The sequence below is a fragment of the Puma concolor genome, chromosome D4, assembly GCF_028749965.1.
Source record: "Puma concolor isolate L17-30 chromosome D4, mPumCon1.1.hap2, whole genome shotgun sequence".
Taxonomy (NCBI): domain Eukaryota; kingdom Metazoa; phylum Chordata; class Mammalia; order Carnivora; family Felidae; genus Puma; species Puma concolor.
Genome location: NC_141679.1, coordinates 31,663,804 through 31,689,525, shown reverse-complemented (window position 1 = coordinate 31,689,525; position 25,722 = coordinate 31,663,804). Strand labels below are relative to the sequence as shown.

Genomic DNA, 25,722 nt, shown 5'->3' with positions numbered 1-25,722 from the left:
CCAGTCCCCACAGTCAAGAGTGTCTCAGGGCCCCTGGGTGGCTCAGTCGATTAAGCATCTATTGATTACGCTCAGGTCATGATCCCAGGGTCATGCTCTCTCCTGCTCTGTCTCAAAATAAATAAGTAAAACTTAAAAAAAAAAAAAGTCTCCCATGGTGAACCCCATCGCCCTTCTTATCTTTTCTTCCCCTATGTACATCTGTTCTGCCCCTCAAACTCCACATTTCTTTAAGTATCTTTAAAAATAAGAACAATTTCCTACATTGTACAAATAATCACACTAACCAAAGTAATGGTAATTTTCCTTTATATTTCTAGTATCTAGGCTATATTCATGTTTCTCCAATTGTAGTCTCTTGTAGCTGTTGTTTTTTTCCAACTAGAATCCACTGAGAACCATGCTTTGCAATATGTTGTCATGTCATAAAGTTAAAGTCTAATCTACGTATCTGGAGACTTAGGAAAAGTCTTCAAGGGTCAAGTCCAGTTGTCATGTCCCAAGGCGCTAATGGGGGGGGGGGGGGGGATGGGGGGGAAGGCTTCTAACATTACTTCCTGCAGTTTCCAAGTTTTGTGGGAAATGTAGTCTTTTTTTAATGTTTATTTATTTTTGAGAGAGAGGGAGAGTGTGTGAGCCTGGGAGAGGCAGAGAGAGGGGGAGGGAGACAGAGGATTTGAAGCTGGCTCTGTGCTAACCGCGGGGGGGGGGGGGGGTGGCGGGAGGCGTACTGGACCGCAGGAAGGGTGAGATCACGACCTGTGCCAAAGTGGGATACTTAACCTACTGCGCCACCCAGGCCCCCTGGGAAATGTAGTTTTAAACGTCACGGGCCTACCGCGCAGCACTCTGGGAATCCAGCTTGGGGGCTCATTCTGCGCAAGTGCACATCCAGCCCTATCTCTTTCCGCGGGCCTTCTCTGCCTGAAGAGGACACGATCTCGGCTTCCTTGGGTCTGTGGGGGAATAGAGGCTGCGCGCCGGGGGTGAGAGCACTGGGGACACGGCTTCGCGAAGTGTGGGGCTCTGCCAGGTCGGGTAGGTTTGTGTGCGGCGAAAGCCAGGGGGAAGTTCGAGGAAGCTCCCGGCAGATTCTCCCCTCCTCCAGCCTCTGTGCATGTGCGGGGGGGAGGGGGGGTTGGTTCCCACTTACTTCTGCGGAGCAGGTGGGGCTGAGTCCCCTGTCTGGAGAAGGTACTTCCTGTGGGCTCTGGGTGCTGGGACTGTGGGCAGTGGAAAGGGAATCCGCCTTTGTGATTTCGATGAACACGAGGCTACCAACAGTAGCTTGTGCATTAGTCTGAGAATTAAGTGTGTAAGTTGCTGTCACAAGATGCTTTGTTCCCTTTGGTATTTTATTTAAGCCTCACAATTGCCTTTAACATTCCATGTTAAAAAGTGAAAGGAACTTACTGGGGACGGAATGATATACCTGAGGGCACGGCTGGTAGGTGAGAGAGGCTGGAATAAATACAAGTAGATTTTACTCGCTACTTCTTACTCTTTCCAATATCCATTCTGCCCCAAACCCAGAGGTGAAACCTCTGGAGCTCTTAGCAGAGTCCCCAAATTTTCAGAGGAGATATGATTGTGAAGTGAATATGGACAGAACCTCACAATGTGGTAAATATTTCCTGGGATTTGTGGATTCTTTTTAGAGCCCCTCCTTCAGACAGAGACTCTTGAACCTTCCTGCGCTAACCTATCTCCATCCTCAGAGGCACATTCTGATAATCTAACGCAGTGCTGGCCAGTAGAAAGATAACACAAACCAAACATAATTTAAAATTTTTCAGTAGCGACAGTGAAAAGATTAAAGAGGTGAAATTTGTTTTACTGATGTGTTTAACTCAGTATATCCAAATTACTATTTTGATTTGTGAGTAGGCACACTTCAGGTGCAGTAGTTGCATGCAACTAATGACTACATTACTGGATTTGAAGTGAATTCCAAAGTCACATTTAGAGTGTTAAATGGAGATTTCAAATGCAGTAAATTTGTTTCTCAGACCTGGATCCCAGCCCCTCTGGAGGAAAGTAGGTCTTAAGATAGGAAAATGAGAGCCCTAGAAACCATTGTCAGCTCTTCTGACAGATCCTTCATTGGAGTTTCAGAACAGAGGCAGAAGGTTCAGGAAAGGCACAGGTCCTGATTTTCTATACCAGAAGCAGTTCTTGATCCCTGTACAGCATGAGTGATGTATTTTCAGGAATATTTTCATGAATTGTGTAATTTTAAACAGCTAGCTTACCCCACCTCCACCACCCCCCCCACCAATAAATCCTGCCAAAATATGACTCTTGGTAATGTCATCACACCCCTGAAGCCATCACAGACTGGACAGTGGCACTGGACCTCCTTGCAGAAGGTGGTAACTTGAGGTTGAGAGGGGTGGGTTACTGTCATGCTGCACAGGAACAGGCACGTCACTGGATGGCTGGTGAGGACATGATGCCCAGGGACGATATAATCAGTCAGAACTGGTGAAATCTTAAACAGCACCCCAGTTTCCTTCATTCTCCCCTCTTTCCAGATTCTGAGCTGCCCTCACTCTATGTCCATCAGCACATATGGCATCTAGTTATGCGATGCTCCCTATTATGTAGGTAATAATAAGAGGAGAGTAGAAGAAAGGCTTTCTATATTGGACACTTTGGAAGCCCAAAATATTGGGCCTGAAAGAATGATTTTTGTAAAGACACCCAAGGCAGAATCAAGAACTAAGCACAGTACTGTTTACTTAAATAGATAAGTACTATAGGCATCTTATTAAAAAATATGTCTTATAAGTTGCAACCAAGTTAGAACAAAAAGTTAGAAAATATATTTCTTGCATAAAGCATCCCATCTTTATTTTGGAGTTTTCTGGGGAAGTTCTAACTCAAGGTATAAAGACAACACAAACTTGATTAACAATCACATCTAAGTAATTTTTTTAACAGTTTAAATGAAGGTAGAAGGTTTTACCTTTGTATGCCTGAATTTGTTTAACCAATCTCCTTTTGTTTTATTTTGTGTTTTTTGTTGTTGTTCTTAATTAGAAGGGGACATAAATTGTTAATTCATCGACTTTTGAGTTACACAGCAGTGAAAAGACAAGTTTAAGCCGACATAATCATATTGGAGATGCACTTGTTCAGGTACTGCCTCTGTGTGGTCCCTCCTGTTCCTTCTCAAGAATGTCAAAGGGACATTCTTCTATAGGGAAACCTTTTTTTCTAGCTGGTGTTATGGAAATTTTTAGGCAAATGAAAATAGTTGTAAGGCAGACCAGGTGTCTCATAACTCTATTTTTCTTTCCTCTTCCCCAGGAGAACCTTTTCATTTCTTTACATTCTTCAAGGAGCAGCAGAAAATGAACATAGCTCAGGTGAGTTCTGTTTTAATAATCCGTTTGTTTTACAGTAGATTTTATAAGGGCTTAGGTGTCTATTCACATGGAAAAGTAAAAATAGAAATGGATCAGATGCCTTCATAGGTGGAGATACAGATGAAGAGCAGAGCAAAGGTAGCATGTGGATATATGTAGATGCTCTTGTATTACAATTTTATCAAATTGGAGCTCTAAATCTATTTTTGAATTTTTGGTAGCCATGTCAGAGTGTTAGACAAACAATGCTTTTAAAGGTCAACACTGATGAGATGATTACGCAAACTGATACCTCATAGAATGTTAAGACATTTTAAGTTCAAAAAAAATCTGTTTTTCTTTTTTTTTTTAATTTTTTTTAACATTTATTTATTTTTGAGACAGAGAGAGAGCATGAACAGGGGAGGGTCAGAGAAAGAGGGAGACAGAATCTGAAACAGGCTCCAGGCTCTGAGCTGTCAGCACAGAGCCCAACGCGGGGCTCGAACCCACGGACCGCGAGATCATGACCTGAGCCGAAGTCAGACGCTTAACCGACTGAGCTACCCAGGCACCTCCCAAAAAATCTGTTTTTCGAGTAGGTGATTTAGTTAACAATTTGTCAGTAATAACTCTAAAATAATATAGAACATTGTCTCTACTTGTTCTTCAGTAAAAGTAGAAGACATAATGCTAAATGCGAACTTGGTCAATTCTGTTTTCCAGAAATTCAAACATAAGAGTTGAATAAGACATTTTTTCTGATGAATCAACTGAATATCCTTAAAATTACTGTCCATAAATATTTTGAGTACCCTTGGTATTTGGATTGCTCAGCAGACAACTTAAAATTGTGTTCTGTTTCAAATGTTTAAATACTTTCTATTCACACTTGGTTTCTCTCCCACTTGCCTATCATATCCAGTGACCAGAGACTTGACTGTAATCACATCCTTGAGTCTTGTCAAGTCCTTTCTTTACCTGACTTTTCTGAGCACTTGTCTCTGCTTCTCACTCTGCCCTTCTGGAAAATTTCTTTGTTAGTGTCTGTGACACCCTCCGCTGGCTTTTTCCTTCCCCTGCTGCTATCTTTGTGGAGTCATCTACTTTCCCTTGTACTTTCATGTGGCTCATCCCCCATTTTTGTCCTTGGCCTTTAATCTGCTCTATTATCTTGGTATGGTTTTATTCTCTTTATTTTTTTCTAAACTTTATTGAGATTCAGTTCATATACCATGCCATTCACCCATTTTAAGTGTAGAATTCAATGGTGTTTTAGTGTAAATGTGCAGATATCACCACACTCAATTTGAAAATACTTTCATCACCTTAAAAAGCACCTCTACATTTTATCCCTTCTCATCTGCTCATTTGCCTCCAAGCCCCAAGCAACCACTAATCTATTTTCTGTCTGTATAGATTTGCTGACTCTATTATTTCTTGTAGGAGGGTTCTGCCTATGACAAATTTTGTTTTTGTTTATCTAGGAGGGTTTTAATTTTTCTATTTTTACTAGTTATATAATTCTTGGTTGACAACTTTTTTTCTTTCAGCATTTGTCATACATCATTTCATTACCTTCTGTCCTCCATGGTTTCTGATTAGTAATCTGTTTTTAATACTGTTGTACATGATGAGTCACTTCTTTCTTGCTACTTTCAGTATTGTCTCTTTGTCTTTGTATTTGACAGTTTGATTTCCATGTGTTTAGGTGTGGATCTCGCACTCTAAATTTATCCTACTTGAAGTTTGTTGAGCTTCTTGGATTTGTAGATTAATGTTTATCATGAAATTTGGAGACTTCTTGGCCATTGTTTCTTCAAATATTCTTTCAGACTTTCTGTTTGGGACTCATGCATATGTTGGTAAGCTTATTGCTATCCCATATTTCATTTTCTGTCATTATTTTTTCTTTGTTTCTCACACTACATAATTTCAGTGGGCATATTGTCCACTTTGTTCATTCTTTCTTTCAGCTGCTCAAATCTGCTGTTGAACCCCTCTGGTGAAATTTTGATTTAGTTCTTATATTTTTCAACTCTTGAGTTTCTATATAATTTGTATTTGTTATATTTCTATCTCTTTATTGATATTCTTTATTTAGTGAAATTTTTTTTATATTTTCCTTTAGTCCTTGGACATTGTTTTCTCTAGGTATTTGACCATATTTAAAATAGCTGATGTAAAGTTATTGCCTGGTAAGTCTAATGTCTGCTTCCTTAGGAGTAGTTTCTATTAATTATACCTTTTCTGCATATATGTCTTTCTTTCTTTTCTTGTTTACTAATATTTTTGTTGCAAATTGGACATTTTAAATAAAATAATGTGACAACTCTAGAATTTCTCCTCTCCATAGGGGTCATTGTCAAAATTTATTTTGTTCAGTGACTTTTTAAAAAATTCTGTAGAGCCTGTGTTTCTTGTCATCTGAGGCAGCTAAAGTTGTCTACAGAAATTTCTTTAAATGCCTAGAACCAGTAAATTTTCCAGTCTTTGCTAAGGAGATCTGTGCATGTTTGGGAATTCCTTCTACAGTCAGACAGGCAGTTAATAACTCTGCATTAGCCTACACTTCCTTCTAATGCCAAACTCAGAGTCACCTAGAATTGACAGCTTAGACCCTTCTCACATCTTTCCTGAGCATACTCACAGCCTTGGGTGTATGCACAGCTCTGTGCAAGTATATGACCTCCTAGATTTCAGGAATATATCAGAGCTTTTCAAAACATTTATGGACATCTCATTATCCAGCTTTTCCTTTCAAGCTTCTTAATTAAGCCATTAATTGCCCCAGCTGTTATCTACCACCTCAGATAGCCATTAAGTTAAACAAATGCCTTTAGTTGTTGTTGTATTTAATGTTTATTTATCTTGAGAGAGAGAAAGCATGTGCATGTGGGAGGAGCAGGGAGAGAGGTAAAGAGAGAATTCCAAGCAGGCACCATGCTGTTTGCACAGAGCCATTACAGAGCTCAATCCCACAAATTGTGAGATCATGACCTGAGCCGATACCAAGAGTCGGACACTTAACCAACTGAGCCACCCAGGTGCCCTGCCTTTAGTTGTTTTTGACAAATGCCTGGGAGAATAAGGCTTTTCACGCTCTGAGCTAGCTCAAATAAAGGCATCCTGATAAGCAGGGTCTTTTAGGAAACCACCAAACAGGTCAAATAATGACAGTTTTCTATGAATGAGGCTTTGATGGATCTCCAACCCAGTTCTGCTGTTGTTGTGGTTGCCAGGCTTCTGGTTGCAGACCATTGGTTCTCAAACTACTGCAGAGTTGGGAGAGAGAGGGATGGGAACAGGGTAAGTTAAAAGGATATGGATCAGCATCCTTACTATGATTCCGCTGGTTTTTTTTAATGTTTTGAAGATAGCCTTTGTTAATTTCTATAATTTTGCCAGTTTTTTCATTGTTATTTATGGGCAAGAGAAATTTCTTAGATCCTTACTTCAACGTTTATATTTACATCACTTGTTAGCTTATTTTTTTTTTAATCCAAGTGATTTCATTAAGTCAGATAGTAAAGAGATTGGCAAAATGAAAGCAATGCCACTTTTCTCACTAATTTTTTTAGTTTTGGAGGATATAATTAAAAATTTTTTTAGATTAAATTTTATGAGGGGTATTCCTGTTCTTTTGTTTGTTTTAGTTACCAGCTACTGAGTTTCACACACAGGAGGTACTCACTTAGTAATACCGAAGACATGAATGAACAAATAATTGGATACATAACACTGGGGGGAAAAAACTTGCTTCTATCCTATTATTTCTTAGTCTTTTTCTTTTTCTTTCCTATTTATAATTGTGATAAGAACACTTACATGAGATCTACTCTCTTAGCACATTTTTTATGTGTATAGTACAATACTGTTAACTATAGGTGAGCTACACAGCAGATCTCTAGAACTTAATGACTTTGCATAACTGAAACTTTTTACCAATTGAACAGCAACTCCCCAATTTCCCCTCCTCCCAGCCCCTTTGAAGTGCTTTGTTGTGGAAATTTTCCCTTTTCTCATTTTCTAAGATTCTACCCTTTCCTGACTCTTACTACTTTTCAGAAAACTTTTTATTTAGCTTTGTGGCCTATACTTTATTTGCCACCCTCTTTAATATTCAGGCTTCCTCAAATACTGTTTGGTATTTTTCTTTCCTCAGTCCCATATGGGATGCATAGCAAGCATATAGCTCAAATTGTTGTCTGTTTGCCTCTTAAAATTTTAGGTACAACCCAAATTGCTATTAAGTCCTAAATTCTTGCCGTCATTTTAGACCTCGCTTCTGTGTTCTAAAACCATGTGTATACTAGTTTAAGAGATAGGTCCAGTTTTATGTTCACAGACCCTTCAAGAACAACATGAACAGATCTGTTCACTAAAACTTCTAACATTTATTTTCCTTTTGTTTTCTAAATGTCAGTGTTTAGCATCAACATTCCAGAAGCTGCTTGTATGGTTAGACTAGGTGGTTGCACAAGAAGGTAGTTATCAAATTGGTTGTTGCTGCTGCCCTGTGATTATATCCCTATCATTATATTCATTGTTGTTACTTCAGTTAAAATAATGTTCTCTTATATTGCTCTCTATGGTTCCAACTCCCTGGTAAGTTGTTCTTTGCTCTTCATGAACTCTAGATTTATGTTATCTTTATGTATTTATACCTAAGTTTGATTGTGTAAAATATTTTCACAGCTTACATGTTATCTCTTCTTTGTCTCTCATTATTTACAATGATGATGCATGAAGAGGGAATGAACATCTTAGAATTCTCTAAATACCCACGGTAATCACTTGGGATGTAGAGGAAGAATTGTAGGAAGCCTCTATACATTGAATTTTTTTGTCTTAAAAAAATCTATGGTTTATAAACAGATATAAATGAATTATAGTAAGTTAAAAATCTTGATAACTGAATAACTCCACAAAGACAAAATTAGGTCAGAAATAGATGCCTTTTAAACCATTTGTTTTAAAGCCTAAAAGTAAACAGGAAAAATAGTAATTCTCAAAGATACTTTCTTTTCACTTAATTCTGAATCCGTGAATAAAATGTATTGTCACAGGGGTCTGTGTCATTCGAAGATGTGGTTGTCGAATTTACCCAGGACGAATGGCAGTACATGAGCCCTGCTCAGAGGACACTGTACAGAGATGTGATGCTGGAGAACTATAGCCACCTCATCTCAGTGGGTAAGCATACCTTAGTATGTGACTTCCTCTAGGTTACATTTACTTTTTTTTTTAAAGTTAACAAAACACATGGACTCTTTGTAGAGATTAATGTTGTACAGGCTTTTGAGTAAGAGGTCCAAGATAACTGAAGCCTTGAAGGAAACAGAAACAATGTTTATGTTATTACTTTCCATGGAAAACTTCAATTGAGCACATTATTTTGCTTCTCTTGCTGCTGTTAACTTTCTACACCTTTGGAAACCAAAAAGCCAATGGATCTGGTCTGTATTTACCCTCAATTGTCATGTTTACAGGGTATTGCTTGACCAAACCCAAGATGATCTTCAGGTTGGAGCAAGAAGAAGAGCCCTGGTCCTTAGAGGAAGAATTCCTAAACCAGAGGTACCCAGGTGGGTGAGCACTGACAAAAGGAAACACTTGGGGTAGTTCAACTTTTAGGGGAATACCTTCGAAAGTTTGTTTTATCCTTTTAAACAGCTCTATTGAGATAGTTTACATATTGGACAATCCACCCATTTAAAGAGTACAATTCGGTGGCTGTTCATATATTCACAGATACGTGTAAACATAACCACACTCCCATTTTCATCACCTCAAAAAGAAACCTTATACCCTTTAGCTATTGTCTCCCTTCCTCCTGTCCCCTACAGCCTTAGCAATCACTAATCTACTTTCTGTCTCTATAGATATGCCTATTACATTTCATGTAAATGGAATCACACATTATGTGGTCTGTTATGATTGGTTTCTTTCACATAGGATTACAAGATTCATGTGTATCAATATTTCATCCTTTGATTGACAAAATAAGGTCTCATTGTTTGTTCATTCTTCAGTCATTAGATGTTTGGGATTCTACCTTTTGGCTATTATTGAATAATGCTAATAGAAACATTCATTACAAGTTTTTGCATGGATTTATGCTTTTTTTTTGACATGTGTTTTTATTTATTGAGTTATACTTAAGAATGGAATCACTGGGTTTTATGGTAACTATTTCAGGAACCTCCAGACTATTTTTCACAGTGCCTGCACCATTTTTCATTCCTAATGACAGCATATGAGGGTTCTGATTTTTCCACATCTTCACCAATAATTGTTATTATCTGACTTGTAGCCATCCTAGTAAAAGAGAAGTGATGTATTAGTGAAGTTTTGATTTGCATTTCTGTATTAGTCATCTGGCCTGGCATAATAAAATACCATGGTCTGGGTGGTTTAAACAACAGAAATTTTTCATAGTTCTGGAGGCTGGAAGTCCAACATCAAGGTGCCAGCATAGTTAATTTCAGTGAGGCATCTTCCTGGCTTGCAGATGACTGCCTTTTGACTATGCCTTCATATGGCCTTTCCTGTGAACTTGCATGGAGAGAAAGAGAGCTGGGATGTCTCTTCCTATTTTTATAAGGACACCAACCGTATAAGAGTTGGAGCTCTACCATTATGACTTCATTTAGCCTGAATTATTTCTCCAAAGGCCTTATCACCAAATTACATTGAGGGTGAGGGCTTCAACATATGAATTGCAATTCAGTCTATGACAGTTTACCTGTTCACTAGTGATGTCAAGCATTTTTTCATGTGCTTGTTAGTATTTGTGCAAACTAATAAACAATTTCAAGAATGTCAAAAATTATAGTTTCAATATAACTCTTAGAGCAAAAAGGTAAAATCATCCTGAGCGTGTTTACTGAAAGTTTTTGTTGTGAAACTATTAAAACATATTGTGTAACATAAAAATTGACATAATTTTTGGACCATGCATGTTTCCCAGTCACTAAATATAAATGATTTGATCATATTAGTTAGCTAAAAAAGATATTCCTAAATAAGTATCTTTGAAAGATTGTAATAAAAGGATAGTAAAGTTATTAAGTCAAAAATAAAATAGTTTAGGGTTTCATGTTCTCATTCAGGTTTGAATTTAGGCAATAAATGCATAACTTAAAAAAAAACGCCCTCTAGTCAAGAGCACAAGTTATGCATTTGAATGACTACACCAAACAATATCATACCAATTATCATAAAACACAAAATAATGGAGTACTAAGAATTTAAAATTCACCAGGATTAGGAGGTAATAATGTACTTTATCTGATTATATTAGACATGCTATGAACATTAAATAAGTATGCCTATATAAACATAGATGATATTTATATTAAAGGGAACCATATATTTGTACATGTATCCTAAAATCAAAGAACAAGCCTTTCAAGTTCCCATGGATTTATTATAAGATAGTGAAATGCAATATTAGTCTAAAAAAGAAAACCTCAATAAATCCAAATTAGAATCCCATAAATAGTAATCTGAACATATTTTGATAAATCTAGAAATTAATGATAACATGAGTAAAAAAAATATTGATATGGATATTTCAAAGATTACCTCTTTTAAACAACATAAATACAAAAGGATATCAAATCCAAAATTGCATGACATTTATAAAAATAAATATGCATATTATTAACATTAGGATATGTGTAAGTTAATGAACAGAGGTAAATTGGTAGTCTCCTAGTAATAAATTAAGCAAGAACAATAACAAAAATGTACTAATACAAGCAGAATTTAAAAGTGAAATTAAAAATTAATAAACTGGAGGATTGAGAAATTGTATGTTTCTTAGAATAAAAAACAGTAAAATGAATGAAATTTGAGCTAACCCTAACAAAAACAAAAGAAAAGAAGCACTTATGTGATAAATTCAAGATTGTAAAATTTAATGCAATATCAAAGCAAATCTCATTCATAGAAGTGATGTGATAGGATTTGCTCTGTTAGATATGTAAAGCTGTGAGAGTTAAGTAGTATGAAACTGGAGGTGGGATAGTTTAATATAATAGTGAAACAGAAAAGAAAGGTCAAGAAAAACACATATGCTTTATAGATAATTGGTCTTTGACAGGTGGTTCTATTCCCACAGATCAGTGGAGAAAGAATCTTGAGGTAATCTTTTGGATCTACATGAAAAATGGGATTCAGGTGGCTTAAAGTCCTGATTTTCAAAGCAAAACTAGAAATATTCTATATGATAATGAGAATGTGTTCATGACTCTGCTTAGGGAAGAAATTAATAAGATATAAAAAGTATTAACTGGGGGAAAGATGGAGTAATGTATTTTGTTTTACTCTGCCCACTAAGTACAGCAAAATGTATACGTGTGTGTGTATGTGTGTGTGTGTATGTGTACAGACATAAACATAGACCTGTATATATGTATATGTATATGCATATTATATATAAAAGTATATATATATATATATTTGTGTGTTTAGAGAGAGAGAGGGAGAAAGACAGAGACAGAGAGGGAGAGAGGGGAAATGTAACATTCTGATAGATAACAAAACAATGAAGGTGAACTAGGGGCCTTGGCACTTGATAAAATACAGGGTGGTTAGTGTTAGGAAAATGCTGGTAGGGACCCTGATCTCTTACCCTTCTCCATTGTTAATAGAACAGCCCACTCCTCCAACTCCCAAAGGTGTCTGTGGAAGTTTAGTCCACACTTGGCAGTAGTGAAGCTGCACTCCACTTCTTTTGTTGGCATGATTTCAGAAGAGGTTGGCTAAGACTGAACATTAATTTTGATAAGTCCTATTAATTTTTTCTTAAGGATCATGCATTTGTTGTGCTGTCTAGAAGTATCAAAACTCAAAGTAACAGATTTATTCATGTGTTTTCTTCTAGAAATTTTTAAATTTCACATTTTATGTTTTATGATCCACTTGGTGTTAGTTTTCATAGACAGGATGAGTTATGTGTTAAGTTTAAATTTTTGAAAAGGGGAGTCTAGTTATTCTAGCACCATTTTATTGAAAAAATTATCATTTCCTATTGAATAGCATTTCCATTTTTCTTAGAAAATGGATGAACATCTATTTTGTATATGGTACATAAGTATAAATATATGTGTATATTTGTACTTTTATTCTGTACATTTAAGACTATATATTTCTGTGGTATCTCTATTCTTTTTTATTTATCTACATATTTATCCTTCCCCAGTACCACATTAATTTTATTACTCTAGATTCTTAATTAGACCTTGAAGTCAGGTAATGTGAGTCCACCAATTTTCTTCTGTATAAATTTTAAAATGATCTTCTTGGTATTTACAAAAAGCATGCCAGCTATTCAACTGGGATTGTATTGAATTTATAGATCAAAAGAGGATTGATATCTTAACAATATAGATTCTTCCAATCAATAAAGAACATATACATATCCTTTTATTTATGGTTTCTTTGATTCTTTTTATCAGTAGTTTTCAGCAGATACCAAGTATTTTGTTCTTTGTTTTTTTCAGCACTATGGTAAATCATATTCCTTGTCAGATTTAAAATTCCAGTGATAATTGCTTGTATATAATTGGCTTTTGTATATTGGCTTTGCATTTTGCCTTGCTGAAAACAGTTATTAGTTAAGGAGCTCTTTTGAAGATCTTCTTGGGGCTCTCTGGGTAGACTTACTGTGTATCGTTTATTTCTATTCTTGCTTTATTGCATTGGTTGGAACTTCCAGTCTGGAATAGAAGTGCTGAGGGTAGACAGCCTTGTCTTTTTCCAATCTTAGTATTCAGTTTCTTATTCTTAAGTAAGTCTCTTATTCTTAAGTATGATATTAGCTACAGGCTTTCTGTATATTCCCTTTATAATAGGTTAATGGATGGAATTTGAATTTTGTAAAATATTTTTTCCCTTAAATGATGTGATTTGTCTTCATTCTTTAGATGATTAAGATGGTGGATTACATTGATTGACTTTTAAATATTGCAATAGTTTGTATTCTTGGGATGAACCCCCACTTGATCCTGATAAATCATTTCTTTTCATATATAGTTCTTTTTGATGCTTTTTTTTGAGGATTTTTACATTTATGTCATGAGGGATATTGGTCTGTATGTTTCTCTTCTTGTGTTTTCTAGAAGAAATTATGTAAAATTGGTATATTATTATTATTATTATTATTATTATTATTTTTAATGTTTGGCAGAGTTCACTAGTTACTACCATCTGATCCTGGAGCAGTTTCTTGGAACTACATCTTTGTCGATCACATATTCAGTTTCTCAGATGCTGACCTATTGTGTTACCTCTTCCTTCATGAGTTAATTTGGTAGTTTTTTCAAATGAAATTTGTCCATTTCACTTAAATTGTCAAACTTATGGGCATAGAGTTTCCCCTAATATTCTTTTACTGTCTTTTTAGTATCGTATCAGTATTTATGTCCCCTCTTGCATTTTTTTCTGTTATTAATACTGTGTGTCTTCTCTTTTTTCTTCTTGGTTTTAGCACTTAAAAAAAATCTTCAATGAACTAAGCTTTGGTTTCATTTTTTTCTCTGCTTTCCATTTTCATTTTCATTGTCGTCTTTAGTCTTTATTATTTTCTTTTTTTCTTTCTTTAGATTTAATTTGTTCTCTTTGTCAAGTTTGTTAAAGTAGAAGCTTAGGTGACTGATTAGAGGTCTTTCTTTTCTAATATAAAAGATTGTAAGCTATGAATTTATCTCTGAGAACTACTTTAGCTGCATCCCACAAATTTGTATATGTTCTAAACAGTTTTTGTTTTCATTCAATTCTAAATATCTTAATTTCTTGGGAGATTTTCTCTTTGACTAATGGATTAATTGGAAGTATATTAACTTACAAATATTTTGTGTCTCTCCAGGTAACTTTGTGTTAATCATTTCTAGTATAATTTCTCTGTGGCTTGAGATTATACTTTATACAACTTCTGTTCTTTTATATTTGTAAAGATTTTTCTTGTAGTCCATGATGTGGTCTGCCTTGATGAATATTTTATGTATATTTAAGAATAATATGAATTAAGCTATTTTTAAAATGTTCTTGGGTTTTGAGAGTATAGTTATTCCAAATGCTGCTGCATCCCTTCTAGCTATAATATTGTATTCCTGCCTCTTTTCCCTTTTTTCCTTCCCCTACCTGCTGTGTTGCCACAAGTACCCTAAAACAGATTTATTTCTTTTGCAGATTCCATAAAGTAGATAGGAATGTGGTTTTAGGAATAGTTGCGGTAGTGATTGTTGTTACCATCCCTGAATGTCCTATGAATAGAACTTGCTTAGGATTCTTCATGATCTTTCCACTAAGCTCTTGGTTTGGCTCATGGAAAGAAATTTTGCAAGTGTCCAGTCCTTTATACCTGTGGCAATGGAACTTTCATTTCCTGTTAAACCTATCTAGAACCACAGGGAAATATTCCATTTTTGTTAGGCTTGAGTAGGGTGCATATTGTCAAAAAGATTTTCTGTTCTGTTAGACTATCTTTATTTCAGACTTTTGGCCAGAAGGAATAGGGTTTTCTTGTAGCTCTTTTTGTCTGTGTGTTGTTGACTTTGGATTACAGGCTTCTCCAACACTCCAGTACCCCATAGAAGAATTATGGGAAACAGAAAAGCCTTGAAATCCTCTGCCATGTCATTTCTTGAGTCCCAAAGTTCCACATTCCATTTTGTAGCATCTTACTTACTTTTTTATTTATTACTGATTGATTTATTGATTTTCCAGGGATATTTTAATTGTAAGAGGGAGGACTTAGGAAGATAGCTACTCCATCTTGGCCAGCTCTGGAAATAATACCTGTTTTCTTTAAATAACATGGATGAAGAGAGAGAGAGTATATTTCTTTTTCTCTATGTGTATGAATTACTAATCTCTGGGAATGTGACCTGTAACAGTAGATTACAATACATAACAAACATATGGCTATAAATTCCTTTCCATAAGAAATGTAAGATACAGAGATGTTTTCGATTTTTCTCATTTTAGGATATTTCAGCATTGATATTCACATTGAGGGGAACCAGGAAAAACAAGAGAAACCTCTGTGGCAAGTAATATTCACTAATAACAAAACATTGAGTAAGGAAGAGCAGAAAGTCTTAGAAAAACCGTTTAATCTGGATATAACTCCAAATTCTGCAGGAAATATGCCTTGTAAATATGACTCATGTAGAATGAATTTGCCAGTTGTTTCTGAATTAATTATTTGTGATAGAAACTATTCAAGAAAGAAGGCTGATTACATGGATGTATGCAAAAAATTGAAGCTTGATACTAAGCATGAGAAAACTTACACTGGAGAGAAGTCTTACAGATATAATAAAAATGTAAAACCTCTCAGTTATTGGAAAAATCATCAGAAACTTCAAACCCTGGAACAATCTTTTGAATGTAATGAATTTGGGAAAATTTTACATGATAAGACTATTTGTGTTATAGGAGAGGAATCCTATAAGGGTGATGAATTTAGGAAAAACTGTGATAACTACATGAGAACTGGCACAAAAGAGAAATGCTTTCATCTTAATGAATGTAGGAAATCCAAAACCACTATTGAGAATTACAATAAAGTTCACATGGCTGTGGCACACTATGAATGTAATGAAAGTGGGAATAACTTCAGCAGTATCTCATCTCTCACTCAATCTCAGAGAACTGCTACAGAACAGACTAGTTTTGCAAGCAATAAGTGTGAAGAAAACTTGAGCCAGAGCTCAGCCCATATAGTACAAAAAAAGACACAAACTAGAGATGAATTTTGTGTGTATAATGGATGTATAAATACCTTCTACCAGAAATTAGACCTTATAGTATGTCAGAGAACTCACACAGAAGAGGAATTGTACCAGCGTGGTAAATACAGGAGGTCCTTCCATCAGAACTTAGCCCTTAGTGTACATCAGCAAAGTGAAACTGGAGAGAAGTCATTTGAATGTAATGAATGCAAGAAATCCTTTTACCAGAAAGTACAACTCATTCATCATCAGAGGACCCATCCAGGGGAGAGACCTGAGGAATGTGGGGAATCTTTTTGTTCAAATTCACACCCTGTTCATTATCCTGGAACTGATATAGGGGTCAGTCTCTATGAATGTAGTAAATGTGAGAAAACTTTCTGTCAGAAGTTAAACCTCAGTGAAAATCGGACAGTTCACACAAAGGAGAAACCTTATGATAATAGTGGATGTGGGAAATCTTACAAGAAGTCTGCTCTCGTAGTATGCCAAAGAACACACACAGGGATGAAGCTCTGTCAAAGTAATGTATATGGAAAAACATTCTCCAAGATGTCACATATCAGAGAACATCAGAGAATTCACACAAGGGAGAAATCCTACAAATGTATTGAATGTGGCAAAGCTTTCTCTAAGACATCACATCTCAGAACACATCAGAGAATTCACACAGGTGAAAAACCCTACAAATGTGTTGAATGTGGGAAAACTTTCTCTAATAAGACACACCTTAGTGCACATCAGAGAATTCATACCGGGGAGAAACCCTATGAATGTAATGGATGTGGGAAAACTTTTGCTGATAATTCAACCCTCAGAGCACATCAAAGAATTCACACAGGGGAGAAACCCTATGAGTGTAATGAATGTGGGAGGCCTTTTACCCATATATCTGTTCTCAGAGCACATCAGAGAATTCATACCGGTGAGAAACCCTATGAATGTAATGACTGTGGGAGATCTTTTGCCCATAATTCAGCCCTTAGAGCACATCAGAGAATTCACACAGGAGAAAAACCCTATGAGTGTAGTGACTGTGAAAAAACTTTTGCCCATAATTCAGCTCTCAAAGTACATCAGAGAATTCACACAGGAGAGAAACCATATGAATGTAATGAATGTGCAAAAACTTTTGCCCATAATTCAGCCCTCAGAGCACATCAGAAAATGCACACAGGGGAGAAACTCTATGAATGTAATGAATGTGGGAAAACTTTTTCACAGAAGACACACCTCAGTACACATCAGAGAATTCACACAGGTGAGAAACCTTATGAATGTAGTGAATGTGGGAAAACCTTCTCTCAGAAATCATACCTCAGTGGACATGAAAGAATTCACAAAGGGGAAAAACCTTATAAATGTAATGAATGTGGGAAAACATTTGTTTATAAGGCAGCTCTCATTGTCCATCAAAGAATTCACACAGGAGAGAAACCCTATGAATGTAATGAATGTGGGAAAACTTTCTCCCAAAGGACACACCTCTGTGCACATCAGAGAATCCACACAGGGGAGAAACCTTATGAATGCAATGAATGTGGGAAAACTTTTGCTGATAATTCAGCCCTCAGGATACATCAGAGAATTCACACAGGGGAGAAACCCTATGAGTGTAGTGAATGTGGGAAAACTTTCTCCAAGACATCACACCTCAGAGCACATTTGAGGACTCAAACAGGGGAGAAACCCTATGAATGTAATGAATGTGGGAAAACTTTTTCCCAGAAGTCATATGTTACTGCACATCAGAGAATTCATACAGGTGAGAAACCCTTTGAATGTAATATATGTGGGAAACCTTTTGCCCATAATTCAACTCTCAGAGTACATCAGAGAATTCACACAGGTGTAAAATCCTATGAATGTAATGAATGTGGGAAGACTTTCTCCCAGAAGTCACACCTAAGTGCACACCAGAGAATTCACACAGGGGAGAAACCCTATGACTGTAATGAATGTGGGAAAGCTTTTGCACAAAATTCAACTCTCCGAGTACACCAGAGAATTCACACAGGAGAGAAACCCTATGAATGTAATGAATGCAGAAAAACTTTTGTCCGTAAGGCAGCTCTTAGAGTACATCACACCAGAATGCACACCAGAGAGGAAACCCTTACATGTAGTGAATTTGGGAAGTCCTAATGGGACTCAGATCTTATTGGATAACATATATTAAAGAAGCTTATGTCACATAGACTGGCAAATTGTTTCCTTTTCCACTAGGCACATACATAGCTTGTCTAATTTAACAATCTGTCCTTCATTCAAGTGATGCTGGTCATGGAATATGACACTATTACATTTAATCTAAGTCTAACCTTCAGAAGTCACCTTACATTCTTTCTGTCTTATACTGTATAGAGATATTTCCAGGGCAGACTTCAGTGCCATGTATTAAATATGGTAGAACATAAGGTGAAAGAAGCCAAATCTGAATAACTGGGTGAAACAACATCTCCACTAACATCTTCACAAGTTGGCTTAAAAGAAAAACATCAAATTGTACTCTGTTGAGCTTTTACAGATTTTGTTCTATTGGTTAAACACACATAGCTTAGATAATTCTGTTATGGTGGGACAAAACCCTATGAATATAAATGTCAGGAAGACCTATAAAATTCAGCCTGTCACTATGTATCAGAGATTTCATATGAGGAGAAAAGCTGTCAACATCTTGAGTGATCAGAAGCCTTCATTAAAAATTAGAGAAATCTCAGGGAAAAACACAAAAGCCTTTACTAGATGTTAAACATCAAATAATTAAGATTTGACCAAAATCTTATAATTTGATAATTTATATTTTAATGAATATTGAACAGTTGTTTCAGATTTTTTTCCTGAGGAAATGTATCAGTTTCAGAATTGAAGATAAAATCTTCACCTAGAACTGTTGTACCTAAATTTGTGATTTATATATAACTTCAAGTTTTATAGAAAACATATAATAAAATATTCACCTGTACAGAAACTCACTGTGGAATGTGAAGTTTTAAAGATGGAGGAATAACTTAAATTCTGTGTACAACCCCAATAAATGTTTGTGGCTAGTCTCTGAGCTATGTGGTACATCTGTATTAGTTTGTGTAATAATTCATTATTGGTTATGAGTTCTAGTAGAAGACAGCAACCAAACCTCCTCTGGACCTAATCCATTTTCCTTTTTGATTTATAATTTATGTTCTTCTGTTGGCTTCCTTCAGCTTGATGCTGTTGATGCTGTGAGGTTTTGGCCTGCCTGCTAGTGTGGCCCTGTTTTTCTAGGATATTGGAGATCCATAAGATTTCCTAAGTATCCTCGTGTATCTGGATGGGTGAGTGGGCTGAATGTTGATTCTTACATGGTTTTTTGGCCTTCGTTAAATCGCACAAGTGGCTTATTTTGCACTGTGTAATTATAAAGGAAATCATCTCCTCATCCCTCTTGTATGCATGTAGCCTGGGCATCTCATGTAGGCTCGTTTTCCGACCTCATAATGTATGCTCACACTGCAGCATTGCAAACCAGTGTTATTTCTGTCCTGCTTGGACAGTAGGTTTTGGAATTGGAATGAAAAAGGCTACTTTCATGTCATAAGTATCACACTGATATTGAAAAACAGACTAACTTGAGAACAGGTATTTTTTTGACAGTGGGTGGTTACCACCCAGCGGCATCACTACCAAAGAAAGCCATTGGATGAAGGCTGTATCATCATAGTACCAGGGCTACTACACCAGCCACTGAATCAGCACTCCTTGTGACAAGGAAGTTCCAGCAGCTAAGAAAATGTTTGCTCTTCCTCAGTCTCTGTGCTTTTCCTCAGTCTCTGACACCTTGATGCAACTTGAGCTTATTGCACAATGTTCAAAGGGAAATGAAAGAAAAAAACATCTCTTTCCACATGTCTGATTTTTTCAGAAAACTGTATGAAAAGGAAATTATCAAATCTTGAATACATTAAAAAAATTAACTTCAGTTTAGAATAGTGTTAGATTTAAATAATTACCAATACTAGGTCCTATATACCCACCCGGTTCCTCTTATTAACATCTTTTATTACTCTGGTATATTTGTCTTAACTAAATAATGACACTGATACATTATTAACTAAACATCATTTTTCAGATTGCACTGTTTTTTCTTAATTTTTTTTTATATTTCAAGATGCCATTCAGGATACCACATTACATTTAATAGTCATGTCTCCTTATCTTCCACTAGTCTGTGACAATTTTTTAGACCTTCCATGTGTCAGTTACCTTGACAGTTTTGAGAAGGACTTGTCAAGTATTTTATAGAATACCACTCGATTTGGATTTCTTATATCTTTTTTTTTTTTTAATGATTGCACTGGCACTACAGATTTGTTTTGTGTGTTCATTTTATTTTGTAGGAAGATCACAGAGATAAAATGCTATTCTTACCATATTAATAGTATATGCTATCAACATGAATAATCACTGACAATGCTAAGCTTGATCACCTGGTTTAGGTTGTATCCCTCAAAATTGTGTAGGTGAGCACTATGCTACTTGGTAAAAAATTATTTTATCTTATTTAGTTTATATTGTACACAAACTAATATCAGAATCCTTTTTATATATTTCTGATTTTAATGTTGGAAACTATAAATACAGATAGGTAAAAATTATAACACCAAGAATTTAAAAACTTCACACTGATCCAGTATATAGTCCAAAATTTGTGTTTTTAGTGTTTATTGGAATATGAATGAATCATTGCCCTTTGACCCCAAGGATTTAATTTCAGAATTTTATTTTCATACATCATCATCAGAGTAGTGCCCAATTCTTCTAAACTATTTAATTGCTAAAGCTTGGACTTTGAGTAATGAAAAGACTGAAAGAAAGTTTGTGTTTCATGAGCTTATCAACCCAGATCATTGCATTAACCCAGATAACAATAGGAGATATGAACAATGACCAGCCATCATAACTAAGAAATCTGATAATAGGAGAAATAAGTAAAACTTAGAAAGGTGGAGTATTAAAAGCTTTTAGCTTGTATAGGGTCTTTCAAAAGCATTGATAAATTGGATGGTACTAGTCAGAAGATTTAAAAGGAATGGGTGTGTTATCATTAGAAAGCTAAGTTTAGAAATATATGCTAAAGCCATAGGTAGATGACATAGATCTATAAAGATGAAGGAGCAGGTTACACCCAGATAATAACTAAACAATGGAAGGATCATAGAGAAGCAAGAGCTACTAGTGAAGCAAGAACACATGGGCATATGTTACTGCACACATATAATGCATATTGTCCAACATAAGTGTGAATGAAAATCTAATAGGAATTCTTATAAAACCAACACTTCTGGGAGAAAACTATGCTGATTGGAGTACATGTGGAAAACAGTTTTGTTGATAAACACGTTCTCAAAACAGGCATATGCCTCTGATAGAAGATAGTAATGCAATAGCACAGGTAGAATGTAATTATGTCCCTATTGAGATAAACAAGAATAAGACACTTACTACACTACTTTGGAATCCAGAAAAGATTGTTGATGGCCAGAGTGCAGTAAATCCAAGAGAAATAGATCAGAAACCAGCAAGAACAGTGAGAAAGTTGTTAGCATAGAAAATAAGGCAACAAAACACTAAATAAACAACATAAAAAAAATTATACATGACTTGTGACCAGACAAGAGAAAGAAAAAAGTTACACATTGAAAAATGAACACAGAGTCTAAAATGACAATACTGCCACATTGCCAGAAAATGTAGTGCACTAACAATGACAGTTAAACAGGATTAAAGTGCTGAAGAAGACTCATAGGACCCAAACTGACAATGCTGACAAGTGTGCAATTTATTAAGGGAAAGGGACGCAATATAGCATGTCATTATTTGCATCACAGCCAAAGGCTGCTTCATACCACAAGGTTTGGATAATGGCCAGGCATCAGCTCCCATTTTCCTCCATTGTATGAACACAATTTCACTGCCAGAAAAGAGCCATGTGCACAGAATCACTCAGAAGCTCAAAATGGATTTACTGCTGAGGTTTCTTTCCCCTGCCAGATATGTAGGCATATTCTTGCTATGTAATCAGCCCCAAAAGCAGAGGACTCTGAAGGTCTCAGTGAAAACAGGTATAAATCATCAATCATACTGTTATTAATAAACACTGTTGATAAGTTGTTAAAATCTGCCTCCAAACATTTTGGACTGCTGGTTACAAAGAAACATTGTTAATATATTTCATTCCTTAAACAACAGATAATGATGTGCAGATACCTTAGCTCAGGACTATTCTGGGTCTGCAGGACTTAACCCTCACAGCTAAGTCCACCATTCTGATTTTGGGTCAAAGCCTTTTATAACAAGAGTAAAAACAACAACAAAATTCATTCTTAGTTTGATAGCAATCATGTAGATGTGTCTTTCAATAGCATATAATCAAATAGATAATCAAAACACATATACATATTTCAAAGAGTTGTAATAATCAGGGAGGGTTTGTACCATTTAAACCATCCTATAATGCAGCACAAATTGTCTTATATTTTTATATTTTTCCCTTTTGTTTGCCTCCCTGATCTATAGCTATCTGTGCTTTTTGGTATACATCTATTGAATAATTAAGAACCCTAGTCAATCTATCATCACTTAAGTCTAAATCTGTAGGCCAATTCTGTTTCATAGAGTAGTATTCTGTGAAATGAAAACCATAAGAGACAGACACATTAGTATTATTCCACACAGTCATTGTCTGAGCTCTGGTCTATTTGTTGATTAGGAGTACATAAAACCATCCTGGAAGTATGTTTATTAAATTAGCCATTGTACAGCTCCCTCGTTTTTTTTTTATTAAAAAAATTTTTTAATGTTTATTTATTTTTGAGAAACAGCATGAGCGGGAGAGGGCAGAGAGAGAGAGGGAGACCTAGAATCTGAAGCAGGCTCCAGGCTCTGAGCTGTCAGCACAGAGCCCAACACGCTCGAACCCACGAACCGTGAGATCATGACCTGAGCCAAAGTCGGAAGCTCAACTGACTGAGCTACCCAGGCGCCCCAGCTCCCTCGTTTTTTAGAAGAAGAATTTTGGTAGTCTTTGTCCCAAGGGACATCTAAATCTAAGCTAAAAGAGCATATCATTCACTTGTTCTGAACTTTTCAAAAGGCACCAGAGTGATCTTAGATTTTCCTCCCTTGTAACACCCAAAGGTTGGCTACTTTCCACTAAGCAACAATCTCACATTGTACTCACTTACCATTAATTGAAAAATAAACCTTTCTCCTTGAAGTCAGTGATGGTAATGGTAACAAGATGAGATGACCAGGCCTTATTCTTTGGGCCATTCCCAATCATATAGAGTTGGATTGGATAAATACAGAGAAATATATCTATTCAACCCACTAGGCAACAAAATATTTGCATAGTCAAGCCCAACTAGGTGAAATATAAAAAGAATTTTGTCCATCCCATCAATATCTTGGGAATTCTTGTTATTAGTCAAATTAATACACATAGTTTCTGGTTTTGGAATGTTTCTTGCACCTTAATTTTAGCCCTGTTAGGGCCTTCCAGATATGGCATTTAAAAAAGAAAATTGTAAAGTATAGATGAGTTGTATGTAAACTTATTTTTCATCCCCTATGATATGGACTGAATGTTTGTGTCCCTACTCACCCTCACCCCACCCCTGAATCCATACTTTAAAGGCTTAATTTCCCAGTGTGGTAGTATTTGAGATTTGGAGCATTTAGGAGGTAATTAGGTTTAGTTGAGTCATGAGGATGCAGCCCCCATGTTGGCTTAATGTCCTTATAAGGGGAAGAGACCAGAGCCCTCGCACTTTGCTCCATGTTAAGATATAGCATGCAAGGAGGCTATCTGTAAACCAGGAAGAGGACCTTTACCAAGAACCCCCACCATGCTACCAATCTGATCTCAGACTTCCAGCCTCCAAAACTGTGAGAAATAGATATTTGTTTTTTAAGGCACCATATGTGTGGTGTTTTGTTATAGCAGTCTGAATTAAGACATCATATTCTATCTTCCCAGTACTACCAATAAAACAGTGATTTAACTAATCAAGACTCAACTTTAAGTCCCTCATGTTAAATTGCAAAACAATGCTGAAGGTTTGTAGATTAGTGCTTCTATCTTTTGTTACCCCTGTGTATTGAAGCAGATATTTAAATTGCTAATTCTGATGGTTTATTAAATGGTCACTAAATTAACCACACTTAATCCAGTAGTCCAGTTAGTATATCCTTTTAGTTTGGTATATCTTTTAGTTTCATAGGAACTTTCAACCACCATCTTATACACTTCCTCCCAATTTTCACTGTTATTTTCTGTTTCCAGTTTTGGATTCAGTTCCTGGAGAGAAACGTCTGCCACATTCACTCCACTCCACACAGTCACACTTGGGACACCATGTTCTTCCCAAATCCATCCATGGCAGCTGCTGGGTTGAATGCCAAGTTTTTTCAGCCATAAAATAGCTAAATCTAACAGAATCCAGATTACACCCACTTCCTCTAGGTGACATATGTGGGAATATCTGCTGGGTTGGAAACCATAATTATGAATCAATAAGGGCTGTATGTGACTATCTGAGGAATAATGAATTTGAAGACATTAACATTCCTCTGCACCGGATTGAGATGGCTCTTTCTATGCTGCTGGCGGACTCCTATAGTTATCACCACAATCTTAGAACTGGCAGTCACAGGTAATCCTTATCTGTCATGTCACAACTTCAGGTGTCTGAAGAAATAATGTCCCATGTTGCAGATCCATCATTTCTCCTTTGAGTTTATCTTCCAAAATGCCCACAGGGCAAGCTCATCATCCTGAGGCTTTCCCAAAATACTGATGGCACACACTGTACCAACATCCACTACAGTGATCTTATTGTTTGAGACGGTTGCCTCTTCTACAACTGGTGTAATCAGTTTTTCCTTAAGAGTTGCCATTGTATCCAGGAAAGAAATGTCTGTAAAAGTCATGTGAAGGAGACAATGTCAGATTTCTGGCACTCTTTTCTCAGACTCATAGCCTTAAGAACTATGAAGAATAAACGTTTTTTTTTTAAGCCATCTAATCTATAATTTATTATAGCAGCCTGAACTAAGGGCCCATCCATATAACCTCATTTTCCTTAATTACCTCTTTTAAGGCCATGTTTCTAAATACAGTGGCATTCTGAAATACTGAGAGCTAGGATTTCAACATATGAATTTAGAGGGGCTACACTTCCCTCCGTAACATAGATGAATCTTAAAAACACACTTAGTGAGATAAGCCAGAGACAAAATAATAAAAATTGTATGATTTCACCTATATAAGGTACCTACAATAGTCAAATTTATAGAGACAGAAAAGTAGAATATTGGTTACCAGAAGGTGGAGAAAGAGAGGAATGGAGAGTCATTTTTTAATGCGTACAAAATTTCAATTTGGGATGATGACAAAGTTCTGAAGATTGGATGTTGTGGCAGTTGCACACCAATGTGAATGTACATAATGCCATTGAGTTTCATATTTTAAATTATTGAAATGGTAAATTTTATGCTGTGTATTTTACCACAATAAAAAATGGTAGAAATAAAACATACAGTAATGGAAATAAGGGATGCCTTTAATGTGCTCATTAGTGTACTCA

The 25,722-nt window shown here is 36.0% G+C and overlaps 1 protein-coding gene and 1 pseudogene across 7 annotated transcripts; one reads left to right on the top strand and one right to left on the bottom strand.

Annotated features, from left to right (window-relative positions):
* The first annotated feature begins 854 nt into the window (after positions 1–854).
* ZNF658 (zinc finger protein 658) lies at positions 855–19,154 on the top strand. 7 transcript variants are annotated; one of them, XM_086685210.1, is made up of 7 exons: positions 899–1,038; positions 3,043–3,141; positions 3,313–3,371; positions 5,062–5,215; positions 8,420–8,546; positions 8,843–8,938; positions 15,348–19,154. In XM_086685210.1, exons 4-7 carry the CDS (start codon positions 5,204–5,206, stop codon positions 18,239–18,241), a joined length of 3,129 nt encoding a protein of 1,042 aa, XP_086541336.1. In that variant the 5' UTR covers positions 899–1,038; positions 3,043–3,141; positions 3,313–3,371; positions 5,062–5,203; the 3' UTR covers positions 18,242–19,154. The 7 variants fall into 7 exon arrangements, with proteins under 7 accessions (XP_086541338.1, XP_086541335.1, XP_086541333.1 ...); XM_086685207.1 differs by lacking the exon at positions 5,062–5,215 and having other exon boundaries at positions 862–986; XM_086685206.1 differs by lacking the exon at positions 5,062–5,215.
* Positions 19,155–24,238: 5,084 nt separating this feature from the next.
* LOC112868660 (L-lactate dehydrogenase B chain-like) lies at positions 24,239–25,033 on the bottom strand (annotated as a pseudogene).
* Positions 25,034–25,722: the final 689 nt, after the last annotated feature.